The sequence below is a fragment of the Anguilla anguilla genome, chromosome 10, assembly GCF_013347855.1.
Source record: "Anguilla anguilla isolate fAngAng1 chromosome 10, fAngAng1.pri, whole genome shotgun sequence".
In the NCBI taxonomy this organism is placed as follows: Eukaryota; Metazoa; Chordata; class Actinopteri; order Anguilliformes; family Anguillidae; genus Anguilla; species Anguilla anguilla.
This window is the reverse complement of record NC_049210.1, coordinates 44,649,834-44,676,304: the sequence shown is the minus strand read 5'-3', so window position 1 is coordinate 44,676,304 and position 26,471 is coordinate 44,649,834. Positions and strand designations below refer to the sequence as shown.

Sequence of the window (26,471 nt, the reverse complement as noted above, 5' to 3'; positions counted from 1 at the left end):
AGGTTACATTTACTCAGGAGATAATGGCTCTCATTCAGTCTAAGGGATATTTTCTAAAATATATACTGTTATTCCACTGAAGAACATTTGAAGTACCGAATGTTATTAGATGATTTGAAAACTGAGAAAGGCTTACATGAGCAAATGGTAATTTTGGCTCCAGAGTTGTTTGCTTCACAGGCTCAGTGGCAGGTTTCATGTCTCCAGATTCTTTGACGAGCTGCTGATTTTCGGCCTCGTTGATGGAGGCCGACTTTCCCTGGTGATGCTGAGCGGTTGGGAGCTGTGGCCTCCCCGACTCCTCGGCGTTAGACACCGCAGGCTTACCGCAGCAGCTCTTGGGCCCGTCGGTAGCTTTCGACGCCACGGCCGACGAGTTCATCTTCTGTTTCGCGTCCTCCTTCGATTGCTCCCCTTCGCGATTCGACAGGGGCGCTGCTTTCTGCTCGAACTGCTGATTGTCGTAATACTTCTCGTACGGCTGCCTGTACGAGTTGGAAACCATCAACAGCTTCTGATCCATGTAGAGTCCGCGGGCGTACTGTCCGTAGTACAGCGACTGCGCGAGCGCGGTCTGCGTCTGGGTCATAGCCAGCTGAAGATGGGACTGCGAACTTGAATTCGCCGCGTCTGCTTTTTTAGCCTCGGAAAAATCAGCCTTTTCCTTGTCCTCAGCTCCTTCCTTCGTCTCTTCCTTCTTAGTCTTGTCCTCGTGGGTCGACGTGCTGTTCGGAAAAGCAGACGCGTTTGGCTGCCCGGTGTGCATATATCCCGGGAGATAGTAGGGGTCGTATCCATGATAATAGGGGGACTGAGGTTCTTTTCCAGGAGCTGCTTGAGGTGGCGTGGTTGGGAATCCCTTGACCGTGCCCTCCTTGTTGGCGTTAATATCAGCGGGCAAGCTCGTTTTGGACCTCGCTCCCTCAGAGCGACTATCCAGTCCCCCGTCGTCGGCCGCGTCGGATATGTCCGAGTAAGCGGGGCTGTTGGTCTTGTTAGTGGCACCGTCCCCGTTCGCGAGGACGCCGCTGTCCAGCCTGGAAGAGCCGCCGATGGAAGGGCTGGGCGCGTTGTCGGTGAACGTGTAGACCTTGTCCGCCTCAGCTCGGATGCTGGCCATGCGACTCTCTTGAGACTCCGACAGGCCGTTAGCCACTTCCTGTTTGCTCAGGTGCTCCTTCAACAGGCTCACAGGAAATTCCTTGACCGCCACCTTTCCGTCGTCGGGTTTCAGGAGCTTGTTGTCGGATTTGGGACTCCTGACCTCCTTGCATCCCCTGTCTTTTAGCCGCCGTTTCTCTTTCCTCCTGTTGTCTTTGCAAGTGACCAAGGAAGCGTTCGCTAAACCTGGCTCTCCCAAGACGGTCGCCTTTGGCTTGATGGGTTTGAGAGGGGGGCTCTTGGCCGTAGTGTGAGTAACAGCCGTGACGGACGTCGACCGCTGGGCGATGGCTCCCGTGGCGTTGGTGGCGAAAGCTGCCGTGGGAATCGCAATCAGTTTAGGCGGAGGAGGGGCGGGAGCGATCGGCCTGGTGGTTTTAGCTTTGGATGAGCACTTGTCGGTTTTACCGTTGGCTTTTTTGCTCTTGTCACTCGCACCTTTTTTATCAATCAGGCCCTCAGCTTCCAGCTTGGGCATCTCTGCCGATGAGCTCCTGTCAGTCACAAGACAGTTCTCAAGCACCACAGTCATGTTGGAGATGATCGGAAGGTTACTCAAGCTATCGACAAGCCCTTTGGTCCCTGAATTCCTACGCGTTTTAGAGTTTGTCCCGGTACCTCCGTCATTGCCTAGCATGACCCTTCTGTTCTTTGGCACCCCTAATGTGCTCATTTTGCACAGAGGGCTTGGCTTCTTCAGGGAACTGCAGTTGCTCTCCGTGCATTCCAAACTTATGTTGCTGAAGGACTCCTCACAGTCGGAGAACCTGTCCTCGCTCTCCACCTCAAACTCCATCTTGCGGTCGATGTCCAAGTGGGCGTGGGTCTGGTGGTACCGCAGTCCGTTGATATGCTTGTACTTCTTGTTACAGTTGGGATGCGGGCAGTCGATCAGTGTTGGCGATGAGCATCCCTGGTCCAAGAACGTGGGGTCCGACTTCCCCTGCGGGGTGGACGGAGCGCTCCTGGACTTCGCCCGAATTCGTTTGCCCGTTTTGGTGTCCTCCCCGACGAGGCTCAGATCCAGATCCGCCGGCGGCTTGCTTTTGCGTTTTCCCGCCATCAGCGAGCCGGGCTTGAGCTCCTCCACCGTGAAGAATGGGGGCGACTTGCAGCTGCTGATCAGGTTCAGGCTTCCCCGCCGGCCTTTGCTGTGAATGGCCCCGCCCCGGCTCTTGTGAGGCATTCCTCTCACCTTCGGGAAACCAGGTTCGACCCCCGGGATGTTCGGGATGGCCAGCCGCATCCGCTTCCCCCGCCCCCGGCCCCCCCGCATCTCAAAATCACTTGGGGATTCACAAAATCTAAAAAATAAATAAATAAATAAAAATAAAAAAAGGAAAGAACAACATTTATACATTTTTCAATACAGATAAATAAAAAAGTGTGAATGTTTATCTTTGAACTTAAGGACAATTCAAGTTCAAATATCAGTATTTTATATTGATGACCTGAGTATATACAATCGCTATGCCTGCCTGCGATGTACAATCAGGAAGTGTCCTCAAGATAAATCAAACTGACATGCTGAGAACATTGAGTGCTGCAAGGTTGACTGTAATATTTCAATTAGGGATGTTTTTTCAAGGTTCTGAATATTCAGACAGTCTGTGGCTGCCAAGATTATTATCCTCACTTTCCTAGTTATATTAATGAATTATATATATTAATACAGATGAGAAATCATAAAAAGAGCATTTTTTTAATGAATTAATACGCATTCAAATAATGACCCAAAGAACTGATTATTGACCTTTTGGTCTTATATTCAAATAAAACTCTCATTGCAAGGAACATAAAAATAGAGTATGTTTTTAATATCAACAAGAAGAACAGATCCTTCCCTTTCAAGTTATATAAATATGCAAAAATGAAGGAATAATTCATTTTCACGGGTTCCATCAAAGCATCAGTTCATCTGATTAGGCACATCCCTTTAATATTTATCACATTACACAAACATTAAATGTTCTTGTTCCTTCGCATCAAAAAGAGAACTGGAAATTTACTCCATGGGTTGATAATAAACACTGATATCAGGTTCAATATTCTATCTGCTAACTATTGCCTAGGTAGGTACAAGAAGTACAGCTGCAGGGCATACTTCTAAATTAAATTATAAGCTATCCTATTACCATCCTATATGTTATTGTCAAACTGCCTTCATTCTATTGTATGTTCTGTAATTGTGTCTTTCTATGTATTTATGTTTAGTTTTTAATGGTACAATTATATGCCTACATTTCAATTCTGTTGACAGCACAGGTAATCTAATTGTGCAGTCCCTGCCCTTGAGAAATGACTCTGAATTTGGGGGGGGGGGGGGGCACATTCTGGTGTGTAAGCATTACCTGGGTGGAGCCCAATCATGCCGAGTACAGTCCAGCAGAGTCCCAACATAGGTCCGCTTCCTCCATGTTACATTCACCACAAGGACCCCTATCAGACGCACAGCACAGCAACACAAAGAAACAAAAGGTATAATTGGTGGAATGGGAGCGATTGCTATAGCAGAAATGGAAAAAAGCCTTCTGTCTAAACCTATGGTGCGCTTCTTTATTTTATTCATTAGCTGTGGTTTGAATACATTTGCATATTTATAAATGGGCGAAAACACACATTTTTAAAAATCCACATTGCGTGGGTCGCCTAAAACACACGTGCGAAGAAAAGAAATCGTCGAGGGGGCCTGCAGCCTTAAGTCTCGGAATTGAACGAAACAAGCCTCGGCGTCGCGGGAGACATTTGCAACCGCGCGGCCGTCTGTCTTTCCGCCCCCCACCCCCCCCCTCCTCCCTGCTCCTCTCCCCGCCTGCGTTAGGAAAACCTTCCAGTCTCTTCCTCCGGCGTGTAATCAAGATGGAGCAGCCAGCGGGAGGGACGCGCTCCCCACATTCTGCTGTAAAACAGTGACACTCACCTTCTCATTTGCTGTTATTTCACATAATTGCTTTTGTTGGCAGGCAGCCAAGATTACAGCCGAGCCTGGCGGGCGACGCTCAGAGCTCGGAGCCCCAAACCGGAGCTCTCAATTGGTCTCCACAGATGAACCCCACCAATCAATTCTGATCTCATTTGCATAGCCTTCCATAATGCCCACTTGTCAAAGCCCACATTCACAACAGTTCTGAACATTTCAGAAAAAAGGGTTTCAATAGATGGAAGGAAACAAACCCAGGGCTACCTTTGCTGATTTGCCAACAAAACTCCTGAGACTTTGTTCACACCATGCAGTACATTTGCAATGCAGGCGGGGAAAAAAAAATTCTGCTAACACAATGAAAATACTATATTCTATAAGCAATCCCCTGAACAATTGTTTTTTTAATTCTCTTTGCATTACAGCTTTTGTATAATACCCATAAACCGAAAGGATGAATTGATTCCAGTAGGAAACACTATCTCAGCTGTCACAAGTAAATAACGGTTTATACACTGCCCTGATAAACATCTCACAATGTCTAATGTACTGACATTATTCCCAGGCTTGTGATGTGAATTATGTTGAATGGAGCTAAGACAGTGAAAATAAATATGTATTTGTTGGACGAAAGCTAATTGCATAAAAAGAAAACACTGATTGCGTAACTGTTCTTAAAACACCACTTATCTGATAAGCAATTTGTTCTAAATGCCACCCGCATCATTTAAACAAACAAAAAAAAGATAATACAGTTTGAAAATTAATAAAGAGCCATTTCCTGATCTTGTCTAATTTGTCTTGTGCCTCTCAAGAGGCAAACAATCTCCTTCAAGGTAAGATTCTAATGGGGATGTGTTTGGCATTCAACACAGTCACAGAACAGGGCAATTAATAAATTATTTTGGTGCTTTACAAAATATTACGAGGTCAGCAGCCACTGAAAAACGTCCTGTGAGTAATAGAAAAAGTAATGTTGGCATAAATCTCTTACTCATAACAAAGGTCAAACCACAATGTCACAGGACTGGCTCGAAGCCAGAGGCACTGGGCAAATCGCCTGCCATCACAGGCCTTATCAGCGCGGATAAAAATAAACTTTATTACTAGGAGTTCACCACGCTTTAAATAGGGGTTGCTTTTAATGCACACAATTTACATCTCAAGAGAAGCCGTTATGTTAAACTAAAGCCTATAGGTTCGTGTCGTTTCCATTTTTTCCTGCTGCACCTGTACGAAAACAATGCACTCCAGCGCGGCGCGTGTCCTCGGTTAATTCACCGCAAAAACAAAAGCAATGATCCCGAACGCGACAATATCGGGCAGTTCAGTTGCAGGGAGAAATTTGATTTTTATCAGCTGAGAACCCCCCCCCCCCCCCCCAAGTGTCTCTCACATTTATCAAATTAACCTTTTATCTCAGCAATGGGCGGAACGATAAATCGGTCGTGCTTACAATTAATTCGCCTTAAATTGCGTGGATTTCAAAAGCGAGCGTCCCCGTTTTTTGCAAGGGCTTCCTCCACAATGAGATCAACGCAGATTAAAAGAAATTGCTTTGGGTCGAGCGGCGCAGGCTTCCTCCCCTATTTTTTACAGTCTCTGCTTCCTCCCTGCCAAAGATTCCATTGTTGCTCTTCTCTCACCGTGAGACGTGACTTCTCGTGACAGAACAGGTGAAAGGCATTATGGGATAAATATCTGCGGAGGACCCCGTAAATCCTGTTCGCGAGAACGAAGGATGGATGTCAACGAAGTGACACCTCGCACATTTTCTCCGGTACTTCGAACGATTCTGACAAAAAAACGTTGAGGAATTAGAAGGTCAACGGCATAAAGCAAAGTAAGAAACTCCACCAAAAAAGAAGCTTCTCTCCCAAGCACCATCTTAGAAGCACGAGGCAGGGGAGGGCAACCGCTCTTCTGTTTGGCTAAAAGCACACGCAGCGTGCTATTCACTATTCGTTCAACGCGATGACCTGATAGAGCAGGCTATTGGTCCTCACGGTTTAAGAGGTCACCTACTGCATCATTTTTTTTTTTGAAAATAAAAGCACTCACTGTGCCGCTCGCAGTTGACAGCAACACAAAAATGCCGATGATAGTGACTGTCATCACCTGAGCGGAGATCAGGAGGGATATCAGGGCTGGGGCTTTGAGCTTCCTTCAGGCACTTCTTTTTCTTTCTCATCAAACAGGAAGCCAAACAGCCCTCAGAGCCCCTAGCGTTACAGAGGCCCTTGTGTTACACTGCTCACAGTGCTCGGGTCTCCTTACGTCTCCATTCCAGCTCCTTCAGAACACGCGGCTGCTGAAGTACAGCAATAACCAGCACAAAAGTAAGAGTTCACTGTTCCCCCTGTCCTTAGCCTGCTGCGTTGGCCTACTCGCACCTTTAAGAATTGATTTTAAAGCATCAAACGGTTGAGCCCCCGAAATATGTTTCTGACTGTTTATCCTTTCTTAAGGTCCTCTAGAGTTGGCCTGTAACCTCCCAGCAGTAAAGCTTAAAAGAAGGAGAGAGGCATCCTTTGGTTTTATGGCCCAGAGCTATGGAACAGTCTGCCGCAGCCAATCAGATTTACAGCGCAAGTTGACATCTTAAAAAAAAAAACAGATAGACGTATTTTAAGATAGTGTACTTTTAAATAGTATATTTATCCAGTTTCTTTATTTTTCTCTACTAATAATGTTATGTAAAACACTTCGGGTTGAATAGTTCAATACAAATAAAGTAATTTATTTATTATTATCTACTTGTTTTATATGTATTGCAAATCCAACCTTCCGTCTGAATAGGCCGCTATTCATAACAGCTTCAAAACATCAGGCATCAATATTTAAAGCCTACTCTCTACTTCGCCTCTGCAGTATATGCACACAGCTATCGAAACTAGGAGAGGAAGCTATAATTAAGTTTTAAAAATCTATATTTTTTCTAATAGTGCATGTATGCTTTCAGGAAATTTCACACATGGGTTTTGGATATTGATAAAGACATTGTAACAAGTCTAATTCATGACTGATTACACTGCATTTGACTGTCTTTACTGTATAATCAATCTATAAAAGTACTGGTCGAAGGAGCGATTGGGAACAGGTGATGGCGAAGGTGATTTGACCCGTTTAATGACGAGCGAAACAGAAAGAGGAGCAGCACTGTGGAGAAAATGCCGTTGGTATGTTGGAGGCTGGTCAAAGTGAGAGTGCGCTCTTGCATGTTGTCTAGGTTGTTCACAGCCAGCGATTTCTAACCTGGCAAGAGGTTACTGCCAAACACATTCTGTCGATGATAGGCCATGATCTGGGACACCATGAATCATGCCATCTGGCTAAGATCGAGTCATCGTTGTGCTCCAGGCTAATGACTGTTTTTCGCACCAACAGTTCCCCTGCAAATCCAGATCAACGGAATGCTCTTGCATTCAACGGCTACGATTGGGGTGTGCAGCTACTCAAACTCAAACTGTCCCATTTGGATCTTTCCCTTGACATCATACACCATGGGGTTGTTCTGCATGTCTGCACTACATCCACTGATGAACTAAAATGGGGGAGCTGTATAAAAAGGGCTGTAATTCCAACATGGATGCTTGATATGGATCCACATACTCACAAATTAAAGCAGACAGTCTGTATTCTGTACTTAAACCTCATGCTCATTTCATTTCAAATCTCAGTACCTCAGATACTCAGTACCTGGTGGAGTCTATGGGTCACAGACCTCAAATAGTCATTAGATGCAAAGGATAAGCAACAACGCATTAAACACGACTACTTTCATTTACATGACATTAATGTGTCCCAAACATTACAGAGCCCTAAAATAGGGGGCTGTGCATAAAAAGCACTGTAATTTCAACATGTGCACTTTGACCACATGTGAATTCTTTGATTACAAATCTAAAAATTGTGGAGTACAGAGCCAAATAAAGAAATATGTCTCTGTACACAACATTATGGAGCACACTGTATACAGTATACTGTAAATGTGTGTGTGTGTATGCCGTGCAAAGACTACATCACCACCAACAAGCTACCAACTGACAAAACCGCTCATAACGCACGTGAGAACGTTTTCAAGTACCCGTCCTGTAAAATCCAAACTGACTGGGTCCACAGTCCAATATCCACACTGACACCGCATTCACAAACAACGCGTATCAGTCGCTGTTATTCCGCACATTTTCGAGGGGCTGGAGAGGCACTCGAGCCGCCGAAGCTCGCTGCAGCGGTAGCGGCGGCGGCGGCGGCTGCATTTTAAATGTGCATTCATCAGCAGTTGGGCCCCAGTCAAGGATGTTAAGAAGGTGCTCGGCAATTAGCATCCGCTCAATCAATATGCACTCAGTGTCCCCGCTGCCCTCCATCACTAGGTGATTCAGCCCCGTCTCCTGGCACGCTCGCACATCGGGGAGCTCCAGCTTTTCTCTTAAAATTTAGCATTCCTGCCTGAAAAAAAAACAGGGGGGGCCGAACGGGAACGTGGCGTTTCATCAGAAAGGGAGGCGTTACACACAAAAAAAAAAATTAATCCTAGCTTTTCAAACGTTCGATGGCAAATATGCAGTCTGTGTTATAGATCAAAACACAAAAAAAAATAACTGCTGTGTCTGTAGGGTTTGCGTGCAAACACACCATCCCCCAAATATTCAAATAAAGTGAAATAATATTCTTCAGAACGTCATATGGTGCCACTCTCAATGGGCTTATGAAAAGGAAGACAGCAACTAAACAAAATAAAGAGGGTTTGTATATCAAATTAATTCCAGGGTTCAACAAAAAATGTATTCCAAGCTGTGGTTTCTAGTAGAGAAAACAAAAATTAAGGAAAGCCAAATTTAGGAGGAAAGCCTTAAAATTCTCCAGATGGCAGACTATTGCCTTGGGATACAACAAACGTTTTTTTTTTACAACGGCAAAAGCTGGATTATGTTGCATGGGCGTCACGGCAACAGATGTTGAAAGTGCAACTCTAAAGGCACATGAAATCTGCTTGTGTGAGAACTTTGACTATTGACACTCTGTGGCAAGCTCTGCACAGCACAACCCCTCCCCCCCCCCCCTCCAAGTGTCGAGCAACGGCACACAAAACGTCAATGCTTAGTTTAGTTTTCTGCACACGGACAGAAATGTGGCGAGTGTGCCATTTGCCTTGGCTGCGGCTGACACAGTTCATAAATCTCAGGGCAATCACTACATTCACCATCTGAGCATCTAAGAGAGCGGGGCCCAGCCCTCCAGCCCCCCAGCCCCCCAGCCCCCCAGCCCTCAACCCCAACCCCAGCCTCAGCCCCAGGCCTAGTTCCCAGCCCCACTACTCCAGCCCCAGCCCCCTAGCCCCAGTTCCCAGTTCCCAGCCCCCCAGCCCCAACTCCCAGCCCCAGCCCCAGCCCCAACAAAAAATGAAAGCACTTCCAAGAACCCAAGTAAAAATTTTGACACTGTCACGAACTTTCAAGTTCTTCATTTTATTTAGCTAAATCTGAAAATTCTATAAGGCCCAGGGAGCCGTGCTTCCAAGAATTCTACAAGCAGCACAGGCTGCCCTTTCTTCCAAATATACTATAATCTTTTCATGAGTCATGCTTGACAACGGGCATATTTCTATGGCTGTAGGTAACACTTTGAACTTGTGATATTTCCAACACTGCAAATACACATTTGCAATGTCTTGTACAATGATTGTACTGGCTTGTGTTAAATGTGGTTGTATTTCATGCACTTACAAATACAGATATTGTGTTTTCTTATATAACGAATCAATCTGTCATTACAGACGCATACATACTGTATAAAAGGAAGAGAACACACACAAAGAGAAGGGGGTAAATCTTTCTCCTGTCAAATATGTTGTACAATAATTGTACTGGCTCTGTACTTAAAAATACAGATATTGTGTTTTCTTGCGTTTCCTATCTATTTTTCCATTAATCTGTACGGATGCACACATAAAAGGAAGAGAAACACATTAAGTAACGCACACAAATAGAAGAAAGAGCTCTCACTGAGTTGGGTTTATTTTCGACTTTTCTCCCAATAACAGTTTTTGGTCATTTTATCGCTCTTTTATATTTTTTTCACCCATTGTTCTGTCTGCAAACACGGAAGACAGCAACGCGATATTAATTCACAGTCCTCGGATCTCGTCTCCTTTGCTGTCGAGGTTGAAGTTACAGCGTATCGGACAGAACAGCAGATTCTCTGGAAACCAAACGTCGTTTGTTTTCAAAGGTTCCTTGCATCCAGCGCACTTACCCGCTGCCCGGGTGAGGTCAGCGGAATCAGCCCCATTGAGATGATCAAGCAAAGCATTGTTTGATAGGTCCAGTAAAAACCACCTACTGGCTCATGATTCTCCAATGCATTTTTATGGACGTAATGTGGAAATATATACTGCAGTACAAGAAGTGTGTTTTTGAAATAATTGGGCCAAAGCCTACCATTTAATTTAACATCAAAGAAGTTAGTTTATCTCTTTGTGAATGCTGTATTTTAACACATAAATTATTTATATCGGGTTAAATCTTGCATATTCAGTGATATCAGTGGCATCTGAATATTACATTGATCACATGGTGTAGTAAAGACAATCTATTCCTTTGTATGTATAACTCTATTTAAATGTTCTATGGAATTTAATTCACTGATGTCGAAGAGAGGATGTGTTTAACATAGACTAATTTTAAAATACCCATCCAATTTTTTAGCACATTAATCCCAGTAGTAGACATGTTCATAAAAGGCACAGGAACACCTTGACATCATCCTGAAAAATTCTTTTAAAAAAAACAGTTCTTCATTGTAAGTTGTGACTCTATTCAGATTTACGGCATATTGACCCATAATGCTTTCCACAGTGAGTCCCAAGGTTTGCAGCACTACACATTTTCAAGCGCAATCAGATTGTCTTCTTAATTAAATCCCAAATTCCACAGCATTACATTTCCTATTATTTCTATTGATCCTTTACCGATTCTGGCCAGCAGTGGTACCTCTCTGTTTGGATTCTTGAAAGCATTAACGAGACTGAAAAGATTTTCTCTTATCTAAACATTTTTGATACAGTCTGTTAAACTGCAGCACAACAACTTGCTTTCCCACTTTCCCACCTTCCTCTCGACATGAATCAACAAACAGCAACTCTCAGAGCCTCATTTACTAAGACCTCGAGGACCTGCAAAAGCTTTTAGCACATTCAAAACTAATAACACAATCAATGATTGGTGCAAAACAAACACCACAACCAATTGTTGGCCATGTTACTGGTGTTGTGTGTGCTAAAAGGTTCAGCACGTGCTGAAGCTCTTGGTAAATCAGGCCCTTAGAGTCATAGAGGCTGATACTGGCTCATCCCTTTGTACTGGCACTGTCTATCCTGATCTAAATACCCGTGTGTTGCCACGGGCACAGAGATGCCCAACACTGCCCCTCCTCCATGCCGCGCTAACCCTCATCACGTTCTGCAGGCACGGGTGCGAACCCGTCTGTCTCAAACCCTTCCCTCTCGCGACGCGCTCGTTCCTCGCTCGTCTGATGTGCAAATCAGCTTCGTCTCGCAGCCCAAGCTCACTGTGTACATTTAGGCCCACGACTGGCCCTCAATGCCCAAATAAACGCATTCATCTCAGATGCACTTTGTTCCGGGCCCGATTCAGACGTGGTGATTGGCCGTTCTCCAGGGCTCAATTCGCTGCCCGAATTAACCAAGGGCACCTCGTCACTGATTAAAATGCTGATTTGCTCGCGGAATTTGAACGTGCAACTGGTTCCCACATCTAGACAGAAAAGACCGTTGGTTCCTCCAACTGGGCCTAAGCATTCAGAGCATCTGCACTAAGCAGAGAGCAAACACTCAGTTTAATTGTCCTCTTTCTTTTATTGCCACAGAATTACTGGTGGAAAAATACTGTCCTCTGTGACATCAAAACAGTCTGGTAAAAAAAATTGAAGGCCATCTTACCATGTAGACAAATGTAACTGATCCACACAATTTCCCAAATTGTCAGCAATTTGACACTTTTTTAATTCATATTTTTGTATATTTCACTAAATTATGCCATTCACATAAATCTATAAGACAGAGAATGTGTCCCCAAAGAATTCAACTGAAGGATAATATCAAGGCAGGAGCAAAAGAAAACATTTAGCAAAATGTTAAAATTAAAACATGTTACCTTTACACTACTGTAAATCCTTTTCTTATACTACAGGCACATCAGCTTATGCAGAACAGTTTATGAGGACTACAGAGTTTAATCAAAGTTCACGACTTTAATCAAAGTTTTAATTACAAGCAGAACCACAGCTACGTAGCAAAACGAATCAAGCTATACCAAAATCAACAGAGCAATATTCACTGAATATTACAGGCAAATAACAAATTAAAATGCACTTAATGGCCCTGTCCCATCATCATTTATGTATTCAATGGTCAACGACTCACTGGAATTAAGCATGCTGAGGCTAAATGAATGAGGTCTGTGATTTGTGCTCATTGCTAAATAGCAAACTATTTCTGCCATCACTACATGTCATCAGCAACATATTGGCTACCTTAAAAGTCTAATCTAGAAATCATCTAGGGGTAAGGGATATATTAACCATCCAGTAATATCAGCCAAACAAAACAAATGCCTTCTCCTAATTCTGATGCAGAAGGTAACTATAGAGAATTTAAACACGTGAAGACACCGGAAAATAGCTGATGTCATTTCACCTCTAAAACCAGCTGTAAGTTTTGGGAGGAGGGCATATTTCAGAAGAACACCATTTTCAGTTAGGCAATCGGTCAAAGACCGGTCTGGAAACGAACAAAGAAAACAAGCACTGCGGAATTTCTCAACAAAAGGTTAAGACGAAAGGCCCTGACAGTGTAAAATGAGCTGCAGAGTGAGGAACGGCGCCCCTGATTACAGAGCAGGGGACACGGAGCTCACCTTCCTCGGTTTCGTGCCACACGATGCCCTCCAGGTTCACGCTGGTGCCAGGCTCGCAGGGCCCCAGGCAGGCCGGGTCGGTGCCATTGCCCGTCTCCCGGGTGTTGGTGCCGATGGACCGGGTCCGCACCAGCAGCTGCTCGGACGGGGAGGATATGGGCGGGGACGAGGGGGCGTAAGGGGGCGGGGCTTGGGCGGTCGACGGTGGCAAGGCAGGCGCTGGGAACAAGGGTTCCACCTGACAGCAAAAAAAAAATGAAAAAAATAAAAAAGGTCAGGATTGGCTGCAAAATGATTTTCTAGTTTTAGTACTGTTCAGGCCTGGAAGATAAACAGCATAGGAAATTACATTGATCACTAGATTTTTTTTTTTTTTTTTTTTTGTGCAAATACATCCAACACAGGAAACAGCACCACAATACAATACAATGACTTTTCTATGAAATCATTATTGCATCAGTACTGCTTAGTGATCCCCAGTATCCACACAAAAAAAAACATACAGGGCACACAAAATGTGCAAAAGATTCTGCAGCTCATTAATAAAGCCGGATTTTCACTGGAGCCATTGAGATACAACAGCAGGGTCTCAACTGGGATTTCAGCCAACAAAACGAGATGAATTCCTCTAACCGCCACCATTCATCACGGCCTGTGAGAAGCAAGCAGTGCACACTTTTTAATCTTCACACAAAAAAGCGTGAAGATTAACCGCATAACAAGATGTGCACTAAAATGTGGAAGATGCGCACTGCAGTGTAAAGACACAGGGCTTCAATTCTGAGCAAACAAAAGAGACTAGGCGAGTGCAAGAGCGGGCACATGCCACACAAACCTGGCACATGCCACATAAAGCTGGCATATGCCACGTGAAGTGGGCACATGCCACATAAAGCTGGCGCACGCCACCTGAAGGGCGCAGTTTCAGCTCGTGACGAGTCGACGGCGTGGCAAACGCGCGGCCGCGTGCGGCGGAGGTCGGCTACGCGTCGCGCCGAAGGGCGCACGTCGCTTCCGGTGCGAGCCGCGCGGTAAACACCACAGCCGTTCGTTCAGGCAGGCGACGTCTTCGCCGCAACCTTTGGTCTTTCGAGAAGGAGTCAGCTGTGATTACGTCTTCTGAGATTCACACGGCTGACTAACACCACAATCAGTATAGACTTGAAGGTCACGGTGTCTGCGCGAGATTGTTAAGCGACTATGGAACCGAGGCGTAGATCAGTTGAACCTTTACTCATTAGTTGATTACATTTTTTGTTTAAACGGAAATATATTTTTTTCTATTCTCCTGTTTTTACTGTCGCAAGAATACTTAAAAGCATTGCGGCATTGCCGTCCTAGCCTTCTGTGTGAAACAGTCACCTTATAAATGATCCTCCATCTTGCAAATCTGTTTATTTACGTTGCTAACGTTATTAACGCAACCAGGTTTACATCATTGATTCGACATTTTATACGAGCCCGATGCTGCCGTAGCCTGTGGCTGTGTGCTGTTGCTCTAAGTAATTAACCACAGCAGTTGTGCCGTTTGCAAGGGGGAGGGAGGAGGGCTCATCGCTTGCTCTCATAAGCAGGCGCTTCCGCAAGCTGACTACAGCAAATTATTAACATTTCCATGTAGCACGATTAATGAGTTACTGCTATTTGTTTTACTAATAAAAGTGTAATTATGTGATTGCTGTCATAAAAGGCTTGTGTCCCAAATCCCACTGTGATCCTTATTTTTCTGGAGAAATTTGACAAGTGAACAGAAAACCGTTGCACGTGAAATGCAGTTAAGAGATTAACTGCATTTCATGTAGGTAGGTAGATGGAAAAGTATTGGGACAGCGACACTGTCGCAACTGTGTCACTCACCCAGTAATTTAGCATTTAAATGTACACATTCGCAAGGTATGTTTGACTAGGGGACAACTAGTCAAAAAGGCTGCAATACAAAAATTATCAAACCTCAGCCACATCACAGAGAGTGCTCCTAAAATCGACATGACACATTCCAACATCTGCTTTAAGATGATCTAATCATTTCAGTTGGTGCAATGCTCCACCATTGGCCACCACATTAGGAAGAACGAGAGAAAAGGCTAATGTGCTAGGAGCAAAATACAATGGCAATTGCCTTTCAATTATCAGAGTTCAAACGTACAAATGAAAATGTTTGTATTGACACAAAATTATATGTTGAGCCAACGTTTGTTTGCACCGATACACGCCATAAAATATGTTAATCTCAGTGTAGGTCACAGATTAGCACTCTCTGGCACAGCAAAAACAGTTAGGCTAATTAGCCTTGATTTCACACTTTTGCATTCCCAAAAATGCACAGCAGAGAAAAAATGTTCCCAAGCAATAGCATACATGTGCGATCTGCAAAAAAAGGTAAAGAAAAGTGTAAATGAAGAATGCAAGATAGAGGTTATGGGGGAAAAATATTCAAAAATGTTCTCAGAACAGTCACTGACCCAGACTACCACCTTCCACGATTTCACACTTATTGCAGCCAATTGACACTTTATGACTCATGGTAAATCGTCGGGGTTGTGCAAAAAACCTTCTATGTCCATTTTCTTCTCACTCTGTTCCCATCCAGCCCTACTACACGACACGGCACTGCAAAACTCCCACGAATCGCTCGACTAATGAAAGTGAGTCAAAGACACCACGTGACTAAACTATTGTGTGTGTGTGTACTGGAAACGTGGAAGGGACTTTCTTCCTGTTCCTGACAATTCATCACAATTCTTGACATTTTAGATGTTGAGTGGCAACCAAAATGACAAACGTGCTTTTCCAAAACTGTCAGAGACATTGTAACCGTTGACATTTTCGGTGCTTTTTACCGATTACTGACGCCGTACAGGAGACAGAAAGGAGCGAGTGGGAGGGTGTGGCCACAGGTGCCCAGTGAGCAGCCATTGTTGGGTACTCAGCATTTGACCCAGTACCCTTTCTCATGAGAGACACATAATGTGGAAGGGGGAAGGCTAGGGAGAACAGCAGAACATGCTGTCCAGCTCTATCTGCTCTGCTCACCAAGTACTGGCAGCTCAATCTCACCCACTCCTCTCCGCTCATTCATGGCAACAGCAATCAATGCGTCGAGAATCTAAACAATAGCAACGATAGCATTGGTGGCTAGCTAGCGCGCACACACACACACTCCATCGCGCACGCTGCCTCTGTCCTATCCGCATTTGTCCGGATGAAGCGTTAATGTAAATCAGCCTGAACGCCGTCCAGCTCCATCTCACGAGCAGTGGGAATGTAATGAGCTGTGGATGTATATGCAAATTAACTTCATGACATCACTCAAATATGCAAATTACCAGATGCCATCATCCAGGGATTTAGTGACAAATGTGAAGCTCAGCAGCTACTTGTTTTCTGAGAAAAAGTTGCTGACACCGGGCCCATATATTGTATCCTTGTTAGTCTTCATTATAGATTAATATAAATATGATGCAGCAGTATCAGACCTGGGTCAAATATGTATTTGTTTTGGATTCAAACCCCTGCCTCCTGGTCATATTGGCAGACCCAATTCCACCAGGCAAGATCAATAGAGCACAGAAAAGAATTTGAATCCAAAACAACTAAGTACTTGACACAGGTCTGAGCAATATATATGGATAAGCAATGACAACGCAGTCAAATGTCAAGCGATCTACAGGAAAAAAGGAAACACCTTGGTTTCCTTACAGTGAAAGCTTCCGGTGTTTTCTGCAACAGTGTGGAGAACTGGTATTTTCCTGGTATTGTTCTCATCTGCTTGTATCCTTAGAAGACGAGGAGGCGCATGACACTGGTGTTACTGCACACGTCCAGGCCTCCCCAGTCACCAGATCTTAGCCCAGCTTAGCATTAACGGGAGAGCCTAGAAAAAACACTTGAGCCATTGTTTTCCAATTCCATCAACCAGGGATGGTTTAGACAGGCTTGAGTGCATACAGGCCGTACAGACCACACATGATGGATCAACACCCTCTTAAGTGACATTACATTACTGTTTCCATCGACATCCTACAGCTCCTGTATAAAATCCATTCTGAAGGACCATAGCTGGGAACAGTCAATGTCATCCCAGTGTAATTTATAATTCACTCATTCAAGTTGATGCTACGGGCTCACTCAAAACGACAGACATTTCAACCTGCTCCTTTTGACAGAAAACTGAATTAGCTTGTTACACATGATTTGCCTCTTATTTTTCCTTCAACCACAAACATGGCTAATATTGGCAAACACTGAATGTGGCTCCTTCACACACAGATCAACCACAACGAGAAGGACTGCAATATGAGTACACACTTCACTGAGCCTAAATAACACACAGATACAAGAATACATTTCTTATCACTATTATCGCCAAACTTAAAGGGTTTGCACTCATCACCAATGAAAATTGCCTTTAGTCACACATAATACCAACCCTTTCAGGCAAGTGCAGTCAATGACCTCTCTCTTCGTCTATTAGCAACATGCAAAAATTAGTAAAGATTTGGCTGGCCCTGATCTATCAACAAAAAACGTAACACCTTTGTCTATGCTTACACATTTCCATTATATTGTGCTAAAGATATATGTAGGCACCTATTGTGACCTGCTCTACGTCACTATTTATTGGTAGACATCACAGATATTTCTTGACAGCAAACACAATAAAATGGTGGAAAGTAAATTGTATAAAAACAAGTTCTGAATTCAACAAGGATTGAATGAATAGCAGCTATTGATTGATATATAATAATTCTTCTGAGTATCTGGCACCCTGCGATTGCACTGTAATTGCAGTCCATTCAATCTCAGATCTACTGCTTTTTTTACCATACCGGAAGTGTCAGACCAGACAACACAAGCGCTAATCCGTTTTGGTTACATCCTTTGTTTACTGCCGGCTGTTTTTAACTGGCAGCTCGTCATAATCACGACATTCATTTGTGTTTTTGTTGCGTGCTTACGGACAAAAGTACAGGCGATCGGGGTTAAACGTTCTTTCTTTACTGTCACGGTGAGCTCACGCTAGCATTCAGGGGGTCAGGAAACACCCGGGTGAATGAATCAAGCCCTGTCGCGGGGACTCTGTCGCGACCGGATTGTGCATTTCTCAGGCAGTCTACATGTCCGCGGTCGCCACCAGCATGTCACAATTTGACCTGCTTCCACGGGGCGTATCAATACATTAAGAACAAATATCGCAGCCGGATATACCACCCGCAATCGCTAAAAGAAATATTGTTCTTTAATCAATAAACCCTCTCCAGTCTCACGTATCGATCTGTTGTTGGTGTTCAGACCAATGCTAACACATATTAGATTAGCCTCTCTGCTATGGTCATATTAAATAGGTTTGTCCCAGTAAATTCTCTATGATTTTCTGGGCAATTATTGCTTAGATGGAGTCGCCTTCCGTTCAAACTGAGAAGAGAATGTTATAAACCATGACAGTAGCAGACTGCTGATTGAGCATGAAAATCACAGGCAACACGTCACATTAACATTATATTAGCAATCTAATTCAAACTGTGAAGCTTTCCATTGAGGCAAGGCAATAATTCCTTAACGTTATGTATTTATTATATATTACATAGTTTGTCACAATGTCTCCAGGGCATACAGTACAAGTCATCACTAGCACAGAGTCTGTGTACTCCTGCATACTTCACCACTATAGTGGCATCAATAACAAAACTAATTTGCTTGATAACCTTGAGCAGAGTAGCTTATTAAAAGAAATCATGAGCCATGTAATAATGTGACAAACTTCACCTTCCACATGTGTGGTGCTCATCTCAAGTGGATTCCCAACCCAGATGGCATCCGACTCCGGGCCAGTTCTGTGCCAAGTCCGGCCCGGCAGTGCCAACTTCGGGCCAGAATATCGGGCCAGATCCGGCCCGGAGTCGCCTGCTATCTGGAAATCCTTACCAGTAGAACACACACAAAAAAATAAAAAGTAGGCAGCATAACAGAGTGCAGCGGTGCCATCTCAGCGATATCGGACGAGATCTTTCTGACAAATATTTTTCTTAAAAACACGTAAGTAGGCTATAAGATGCTGGTGTCTGCCACACAACAACAGCAAGCAAAGTGGTGTCCACAGGGACATCTCCCGCACCTCAAGCTATATTCCACATGTGACAGGTCAGCTTCAGCTTTCCTCTGTCGGATGAGAGGAGGCGAGGGACGCGGGCGGCTCTGTAAGCAACTTCAGTAGCTTTCTCTTCTCCTGGCATTGTTCTGTCACTACCTAGCAGGAGTAGCAGAAAAAATCTATCCGCTACTTGCTGCGGTGGCTAATGAGCTAGCTCCCTTGTAAACAGCAGGCCACCACACCCACCCCCACCCCCCACCCCCCATTATGTGCTAGATTTACTATCTGCAGACTGAAGGTAACAAAGTTTTGGATCCAAATTCAAATCAAGGCAACTATCCCTCTCCTACAGTATGTCTGAGGAGCTTTTAGCTATAAGCACTCATGGCTGTGCATCTTGCTGTTTTTCCTATCTTGCTTGCCAACTATCTTAGTCCAGCAATACTAGCTAACTAGTTTGCTATTCTACAGCTTGGCCACATTCACGTTTCCTAACATCAATATTTGTTCTTTCCTCTAACTCACTGCAGTTGTGTTCATTAGACGCTGATATAATATTGCAAGCTCTTCCCAGTGGTAAAATATTGACCATAAGAGCATACTGTAAAAAAACAACATCCCGTAAAAACAGCAGCGATGGTGCTAGGGAAGAACCTGTTAGTATAATTGAAGCATAAATCTTGTTATTTAACTGGATAAATCCTGTTATTTTATGGGACGGCTGTTAAATAATGACTTATTGGCATTGTTCTACATGACTTTGGTAAAAAAAATAAAAATTAAAAAAAAATCTTAATTTTTACAAATATGTAAAAATGTGGTTCTTTTAAAGTCTACATAATCTACTTTCTGTATAGTGCTTGTATATCTTTCTTATAGTGTGTTGCCCAGAACTGCACACAATAAGGCAAAGGCATTGTATACCATCACTAAAAATAATAATAATATTAATAATACGTTTTGAAAATAGATTTACACTATATACCGCAGCATTCAACATAACTGCACCACCACAATTCCTAGACTGTGGGCTTTGTTCGGGTACAAATCTTTTTTTTCTTTCTTTTTTTCAATCTGAATGCATTCTAATTTTGTTCCTCCCATAAAACATTCCTGACTTTTATTTATTTTGTGCGGGGAACACAATCGGAATGCGTTTCCACACTTCTGCCTGCTCACACGCGAGGCCCCAGGCAATTAAGCGACAGGCCGCTGCATCCGTCACAGCGGACCGAGCGTGGCAGACGTGCGAGAGGATCTGACAGCCCACTGGACGACAGCGAGGCCCCCTTTTAAGCGTCCACAGGTACGGCGAGGAGGCCGCTGGTTTTCTGTGACCGTTTTTCAAACGACCGGTTACTCAAACCGAAAAAAAAACGTACTCTGCCGTTATGCGCTCATAACAGCGCTACGTAGGGGGGTGTCTATCCTCACGTCCTTCCCTCGAGCGAATTACAAGAGCTCTGTCTGACTGTGGAAAGTGGGAGCGTGTCTGGCTGAAGGTAGCAGGTTCGCCGTGGAGTCCCAGGTAGCCATATGGTCTAATAGAATGCGCTTTTGGCTAGCGTCCAGGCTACCGCTAGTCCAGCGGATATGATAGCTGTAGCAAAGCTCCCCTAGCGCCAATCATCTCTGGTCCTAAAGGCCTTGACATGCTGACAAGCTCTATGGAAGCACCAGAGAACCATGGGGGATGGGAAATTAGGAGCAGGCTCAGGCTGATATAGAGGAGAGATAACAGACCTGGGTCAAATACGTATTTGTTTTGGATTCAAATACTTTTCTACGCTTTACTGACCTTGTCTGGTGTATTAGAACCAATGAAATACTCTCAAAAAGTGCAAACCCCCACCTTCTGGACATATTGGCAGGCTCAATTACACTAGACAAGATCAATAGAGCACAGAAAAGTATTTGAATCCAAAACAAATACGTGTTTGACCCAGGTCTGACAGATACCCATTGCGACAACTAGCAATAAGCTCTCACCGCCCTTTTCTCATTTGCTACAGGGATGATTCACAATCTAGTTCTCCAGTGGTACTCAACAGGCCCTCTATGACATCTCCAATGACTTAAAAGTGATGATTCACACTTCAGTTCAGTCGAGTTTAGGGCACTAGGTGCAGACAAAGATAGTGAGCAAATAATGGCCCATATTGACCCATGTGAAGTCAATAGTTTTAAGAAGATATTGGGACCAGTGCAGCCTGTACGTGCTGTGGCACAGCCTACCAGTGTCTGGGATCATACGGGAAGAATATACGAAACCGCTGTTCACCGAGAGAGCCAGTCGACTCGCGCTCACTCGATGGAAGTTGAAAGCGCCGTCTCAATTTGGTTTGATTGGGCTCGTCGCGAGAGCAGAGAGAACAAAGAGCAAATCAAGCGGGGCCGACAGCGGCCTGACATTTGACGACGCGAAGGCTGACATTTCAGGATCCCGCGTTTCCCGCTCGCACAAGCTACCGCGGCTCGGCGCGTTCGAGTCTGGCTCAGTTTTAACCGAAATCACCCCGCTACTGTAGGCCTACCTACCCCAAAATCAGATAGGGGGAAACGGACGCTTGCCCTTCGCGAGGTCTGAGTTTATTTTCTGCCCCAGACAAATATGAAAATGAATGTAGGCATCTGTCAATATTTGAGCCACTTATTGAAATACTTGTGGTAGTTAGCACTCTACTAGCGTGGGGGCAAAAACAGCATAATATAATGATACTGTATAGGCTAAATCCAATAACATATACCCAGTAATTCAGAGGACGTTCATGTGTATAAACAACTGTAATGTGCTGCATATCAAGCATAAAAATAGAGGCAAATATGTGCCTCTTTTACTTCTGCTGCACCACTTCATCGCCTGGTCTGTGTCACATTGACTGCTGGTGTACATGTCATCATCCAGGCTGTTACAGTGCAAGTACTACACCGCAACTCACTGACAGTTGTAGTGTGAACATCGTTCCCACGCGTCAACAACACATGCAGTAAGCCTCAAGCACACGAGTGCATCTAAACCACGCAAGAAAAATGCCTTCAGTACCATTACGGGTTACCAGAACCCTCCACCTTTCGTTTTTAACTTTTAATTTTCGTAAATTTAACTGTCAGCTAGCCTCACAGGCAGGTCACTATTGACGAACTCGCTCCGCAAGACCAAAGTAAGAATTTGTCGTATTGCACGTTTGTACCATCCTCGCCACTTGTGCATTTGGATTCTGCGGTTTATATTGGTCCATTATTTGTCCATCATATGATGCCGCAATAGCAACTGTGGATTAACTGGTCCACACAGTAGGCCTTAAAAAGCCTGGGAATTTCCTGTCCATCCACTGGCTGACCTGCATGCACCTGACAGGGCTTTTATAACCGCTGCACAGCAGGTTATAAGCCTAAATGATCTATGCCTGTGGCCTGCACAAATGTGGCTCCACTTATCTACCCCACTCATCTGTTTGAGATCAGCAGCACAAAGAAAAATATGCTGACCTAGTCACGCACTTAAAAGAGAGTTTACCCAAAAAAATCAGGTATTTTTAATCAACCCACAATATATTTATGTATGGAAAAAAAGTTATTAAATTATACCATACAAATTGTCCACAAATCCATTTTGAGAGCTTGTAGTGTCAGCAAGGTCTTTCTTAGTTTTAAGACCAAGCTCTAGGGTGAGCCTCCAAGGTTGTCTACTGGATTTTAAGAGCGATACAGCTGGTGCATGCGAGTGGCCACCAGCCAACTTTGCACCCTCAATTCTCAAAATCCCTTAACAGCATATAGACTGCATTGTCAGGAGATGCATTCAGGAGAACTCCACTCTTCTCTGACATTTAATACATAAAGATATTTGTGCATTTATATCAACAATCCTCAGATATTGTCACACATTCTGGTGATTTTTGGGGTTCTTGTGAGGATCATGTTCCAAGAGGGTTCTTGTTCTACTCTAAGACTGCAGGTAGTTTGCTTCAAATTGCAGCTTCTCCTGCAAGGCAAGTGTTCTGAAACCAGTTCAGTTCCTGACAACCCACACATATTCATTTTAACCAATATACCTCACCAGCCTGACATGTTAAATAGAAAATGTGGTTGCCATACTCTTGCAACATAGTCTACAAGTAAAGTACCTTGTTATAGAACATAGTGGCTGTCTTCAGTGATAGAGAGCATAAGGGTAGCTGTTAGCTCAGTAAGTTTTTTTTTCTTTTTCTTTCTGAATGAAGGGCAACAACCGGGCCATCATATTGATTGGAATATTAGTGTTTGAAGAAAATAAATAAGATGATAAGCTGTCCTTTCCTTTCCACAGTGTGGGTAACATGCTTTGAAAATGTGCCTTTGATGCGGTCTTTCCTAAAGACATCTCTCGTCAAACCGCCATAATGACAAACTGTGCTGACTGCAAATTTAGCATATAAAACATGGACAGTCCTCTTCTCCTCTGTGTAATGGTATGCAAACAGTGTTAGCAGAAACAACTACAGCAACAGCCACAACAACAACAATAATAATAATTAAAGTCCCTTGTTCTTAATCACCTTGAAAATATGTATATATCTATATTAATATGTATTTAGCAGTCCACTGAGAAACACTGGATGCTGAAAGGACAAGGATGTCTGTAGAAATGACACAACCACACAGTTACTGTGAAATATGAATAAGAAAATAAACCATAAGTGAATGAAATATCTCATAAAAATGGCAATGCACACGCATAGCTAATCAATAACTGCCAACTTCTCATGGGCATTGTATCCATGTTTCCTTCATAATTATCATGAACCTCCATCAGAAATATCTGTATTATTTCCTGGGTGCCAAGGTCATAAATAATTTATAAATAACATGTTTATTTACAAAAGTAACTGACAGTCTGTATTTCATTTGATTAAATTTTAATTTTGCTGGCCCATTTACTTATCTCTCTCTCTGTCTCTTTCTGTCTCTCTCACACACAGGCCTATATATATATATATATATATATATATATATATATATATATAAACTCATACCGCCTTGCTAAACCAACAAATACATTTTCAAGTTTATAGATCTGTGAAGCATTCCCCTAGACACCCCTAGCCCCAGCGGGGTTTTTTTCCTAACTCTATAACCGTACAGGACTTAATAGCTATTGTGCAGTGTAATTTGAATTGCCGCATCAAGTTCTTAATAACCGTGACAACCATCTATATTTCAGCACCCATCCAAACACGTACAGGAAAAGAGCTGGTTTGTTCATGGCCAATAGCAAATTAAATCACGGACGTATTTTCGGAATTGATATGCAAAATGCACAGCCAGATTTCTCGCGAACGGAACAATCGGCTCCGGTGAATAAAAGGACATCTTACCTTCTCGGTTTTCAATTTCTTTGCAGGTGTGCCGATTTCGTCATCGTTCTTCTTTCCGACAATAGTGTTGCCCATTATCCCTGAATCCATGCCACTTTTGGAAATGTCTCCTATCCCGTTGTCTCCGCAATGACACGGGCTCCCTTTTCCAGCAAATCCGCACCGATTGCCAGATACAGGACTGAAGTCGGGGCTCGTTTGTTTAACATCTTGCTTCTCTTTCTTCGCCCTGGCGACATCCCTCTCCCTTTTCAATCCCCTGGTTTGATTTTTGCCATTTTTTTCCTCTTTGCCTTTGGCGCATGAAACGGTTACATCACTAGTGTTTGGGTTACTGACCGCTTGGCCCAGTGCTGAATTCATCCCAAACGCTTCTCCTGGGCGTCCTTGAGCGTCTTGCGTTTTACCAGCATATATATCAGGAAGTCCAAACAGGGTAGGAGCCGAGGCAGATTTACAGATGTCCTTACAAGTTTTGCTCCTTTTCACTTTGGATTTACCATTCTCCTTGTTGTAATTTCCCGAGGGACCGGGGGGCTGGACGGATGGAAATGTAAGGCCACCTGATATGGCTGATGTTGCTTTAGAACAAGTAGGTGCCAGCCCCTCGCAATCTTTTGAGCTGCCTTTGCTATTCACGAAACGATTCATCTCCAATTTCTGTCGGTCTTTCTCCAAATCGGCATCCAAGTCAATTATCAAATTACCAACCCCAATTTCCCAGTCATCCCCGCTGTCGTAGGTTTCAACTCCGTTTGGCTCCACACTCTTCTCAACTGTGGAAGTGACTGACATCCTGATAGTAGAAATTCTGACAGAAAACGATGATGAATCCCCCGGCGTTAAGATGGGAGGGCATTCGTCGTTTTTTTCAGTCTCTACCTAGGCTTTCTGTTAGCTTGAATTCGTAAGATGGCAATCAGCTCCATTACGCCCTGTGGCAAAAGCGAGGGAAAAGTTGTTCTGTTGTTCACGTCCATGCCCTGCATGGACATAAAGCTATTATGTTAACTTAGGTTAGCGTTGCAATGCTCGAGCGCCCTGACCTCATCCAGGTTGTCTGGCATGGATTTATCAGAGACGAAGATTAATAAATAATAATAATGGCTAAACCCACAACGCACTTGTGTTTTCACCATCAATGTCATGTATGGTTAGGTCTTAAATTAACATTTTAAAGGGGGACGTATCTCTCCATACGTTATTTGCATTTATTCCCTGTAAAATCCGTTAGAAAGTCTCATCTGCTCAAAAATCGCAACGACCAGCATTCCTTGCAATAGCCTATATTTCATGATGACCACCGCAGTGAATTTAAAATCTTGAATAAATCCGACCTTTAGATGAAAAAAACAAATCCTTGCCATAATATTCTGGTCTTTCTTACCTTCTCTTCCGTCAAAACATTTTCCCTTCACTGAGGGTTGAAATCAAACAGTACAATTATTTAAAACCTCATATTGTTGATGTTGATGCCACAAATCTAGATCGATGTGCGTTAAATGCCACCGTCAGACTGAATTATTCAATATTCCCCGTGGCAAATGAATCGAGATCTCCATCTTTTCCTTGCCTTTCGTAGAGACAAGAAATGTTAAAGCGGCACATGTCAACCCCACAGAACTGAGAGTATTTACGTGAGAAAGCCAAACCAAACGAGCCCAAGGCATTGAGTTTTCAAACTTTACGTTCATCCTAGGCTACACACGACAATCCGGCTCAAATGCATAGCTAATGATGGCATGACACAAACCTACGGGCAGCCGCTTGAAACATGACAGAATTTTGCTATGCCTGGGATAAATTACCGAGAAAAAATGAAGAAGGTGAAAAATGTGGAGTGGAATTTGATTCGTGTCTGGACCGGCACCGCTTTAGACTGCTTTGCTCCAAGCGACAGTGCTTGGTACCCTTTCTCAGTGTCAATATTAAAACAAAGCCGTCGAACTACTTAGATCACAGCTATTCGCAATGCAATACGTGCGGCACGTAGCCCATCGCCG

The 26,471-nt window shown here is 43.8% G+C and overlaps 1 protein-coding gene across 2 annotated transcripts in view; it reads right to left on the bottom strand.

Moving 5' to 3' along the window:
* Positions 1-26,270, bottom strand: part of znf608 (zinc finger protein 608) — a 31,458-nt gene extending 5,188 nt beyond the window's left edge. Inside the window, exons 1-5 of one of the 2 annotated variants that reach the window (XM_035379984.1) lie at positions 25,856-26,270; positions 24,469-25,403; positions 13,021-13,258; positions 3,513-3,600; positions 137-2,465 (exon numbers count right to left, since the gene is read on the bottom strand). In XM_035379984.1, coding sequence (XP_035235875.1) covers positions 137-2,465; positions 3,513-3,600; positions 13,021-13,258; positions 24,469-25,263 — 3,450 coding nt within the window. In that variant the 5' untranslated portion in view covers positions 25,264-25,403; positions 25,856-26,270. Of the gene's footprint in view, positions 1-136; positions 2,466-3,512; positions 3,601-13,020; positions 13,259-24,468 lie in introns of both variants that reach the window. The other variant, XM_035379985.1, reaches the window with a different exon arrangement.
* Between the last annotated feature and the right edge of the window lie 201 nt (positions 26,271-26,471).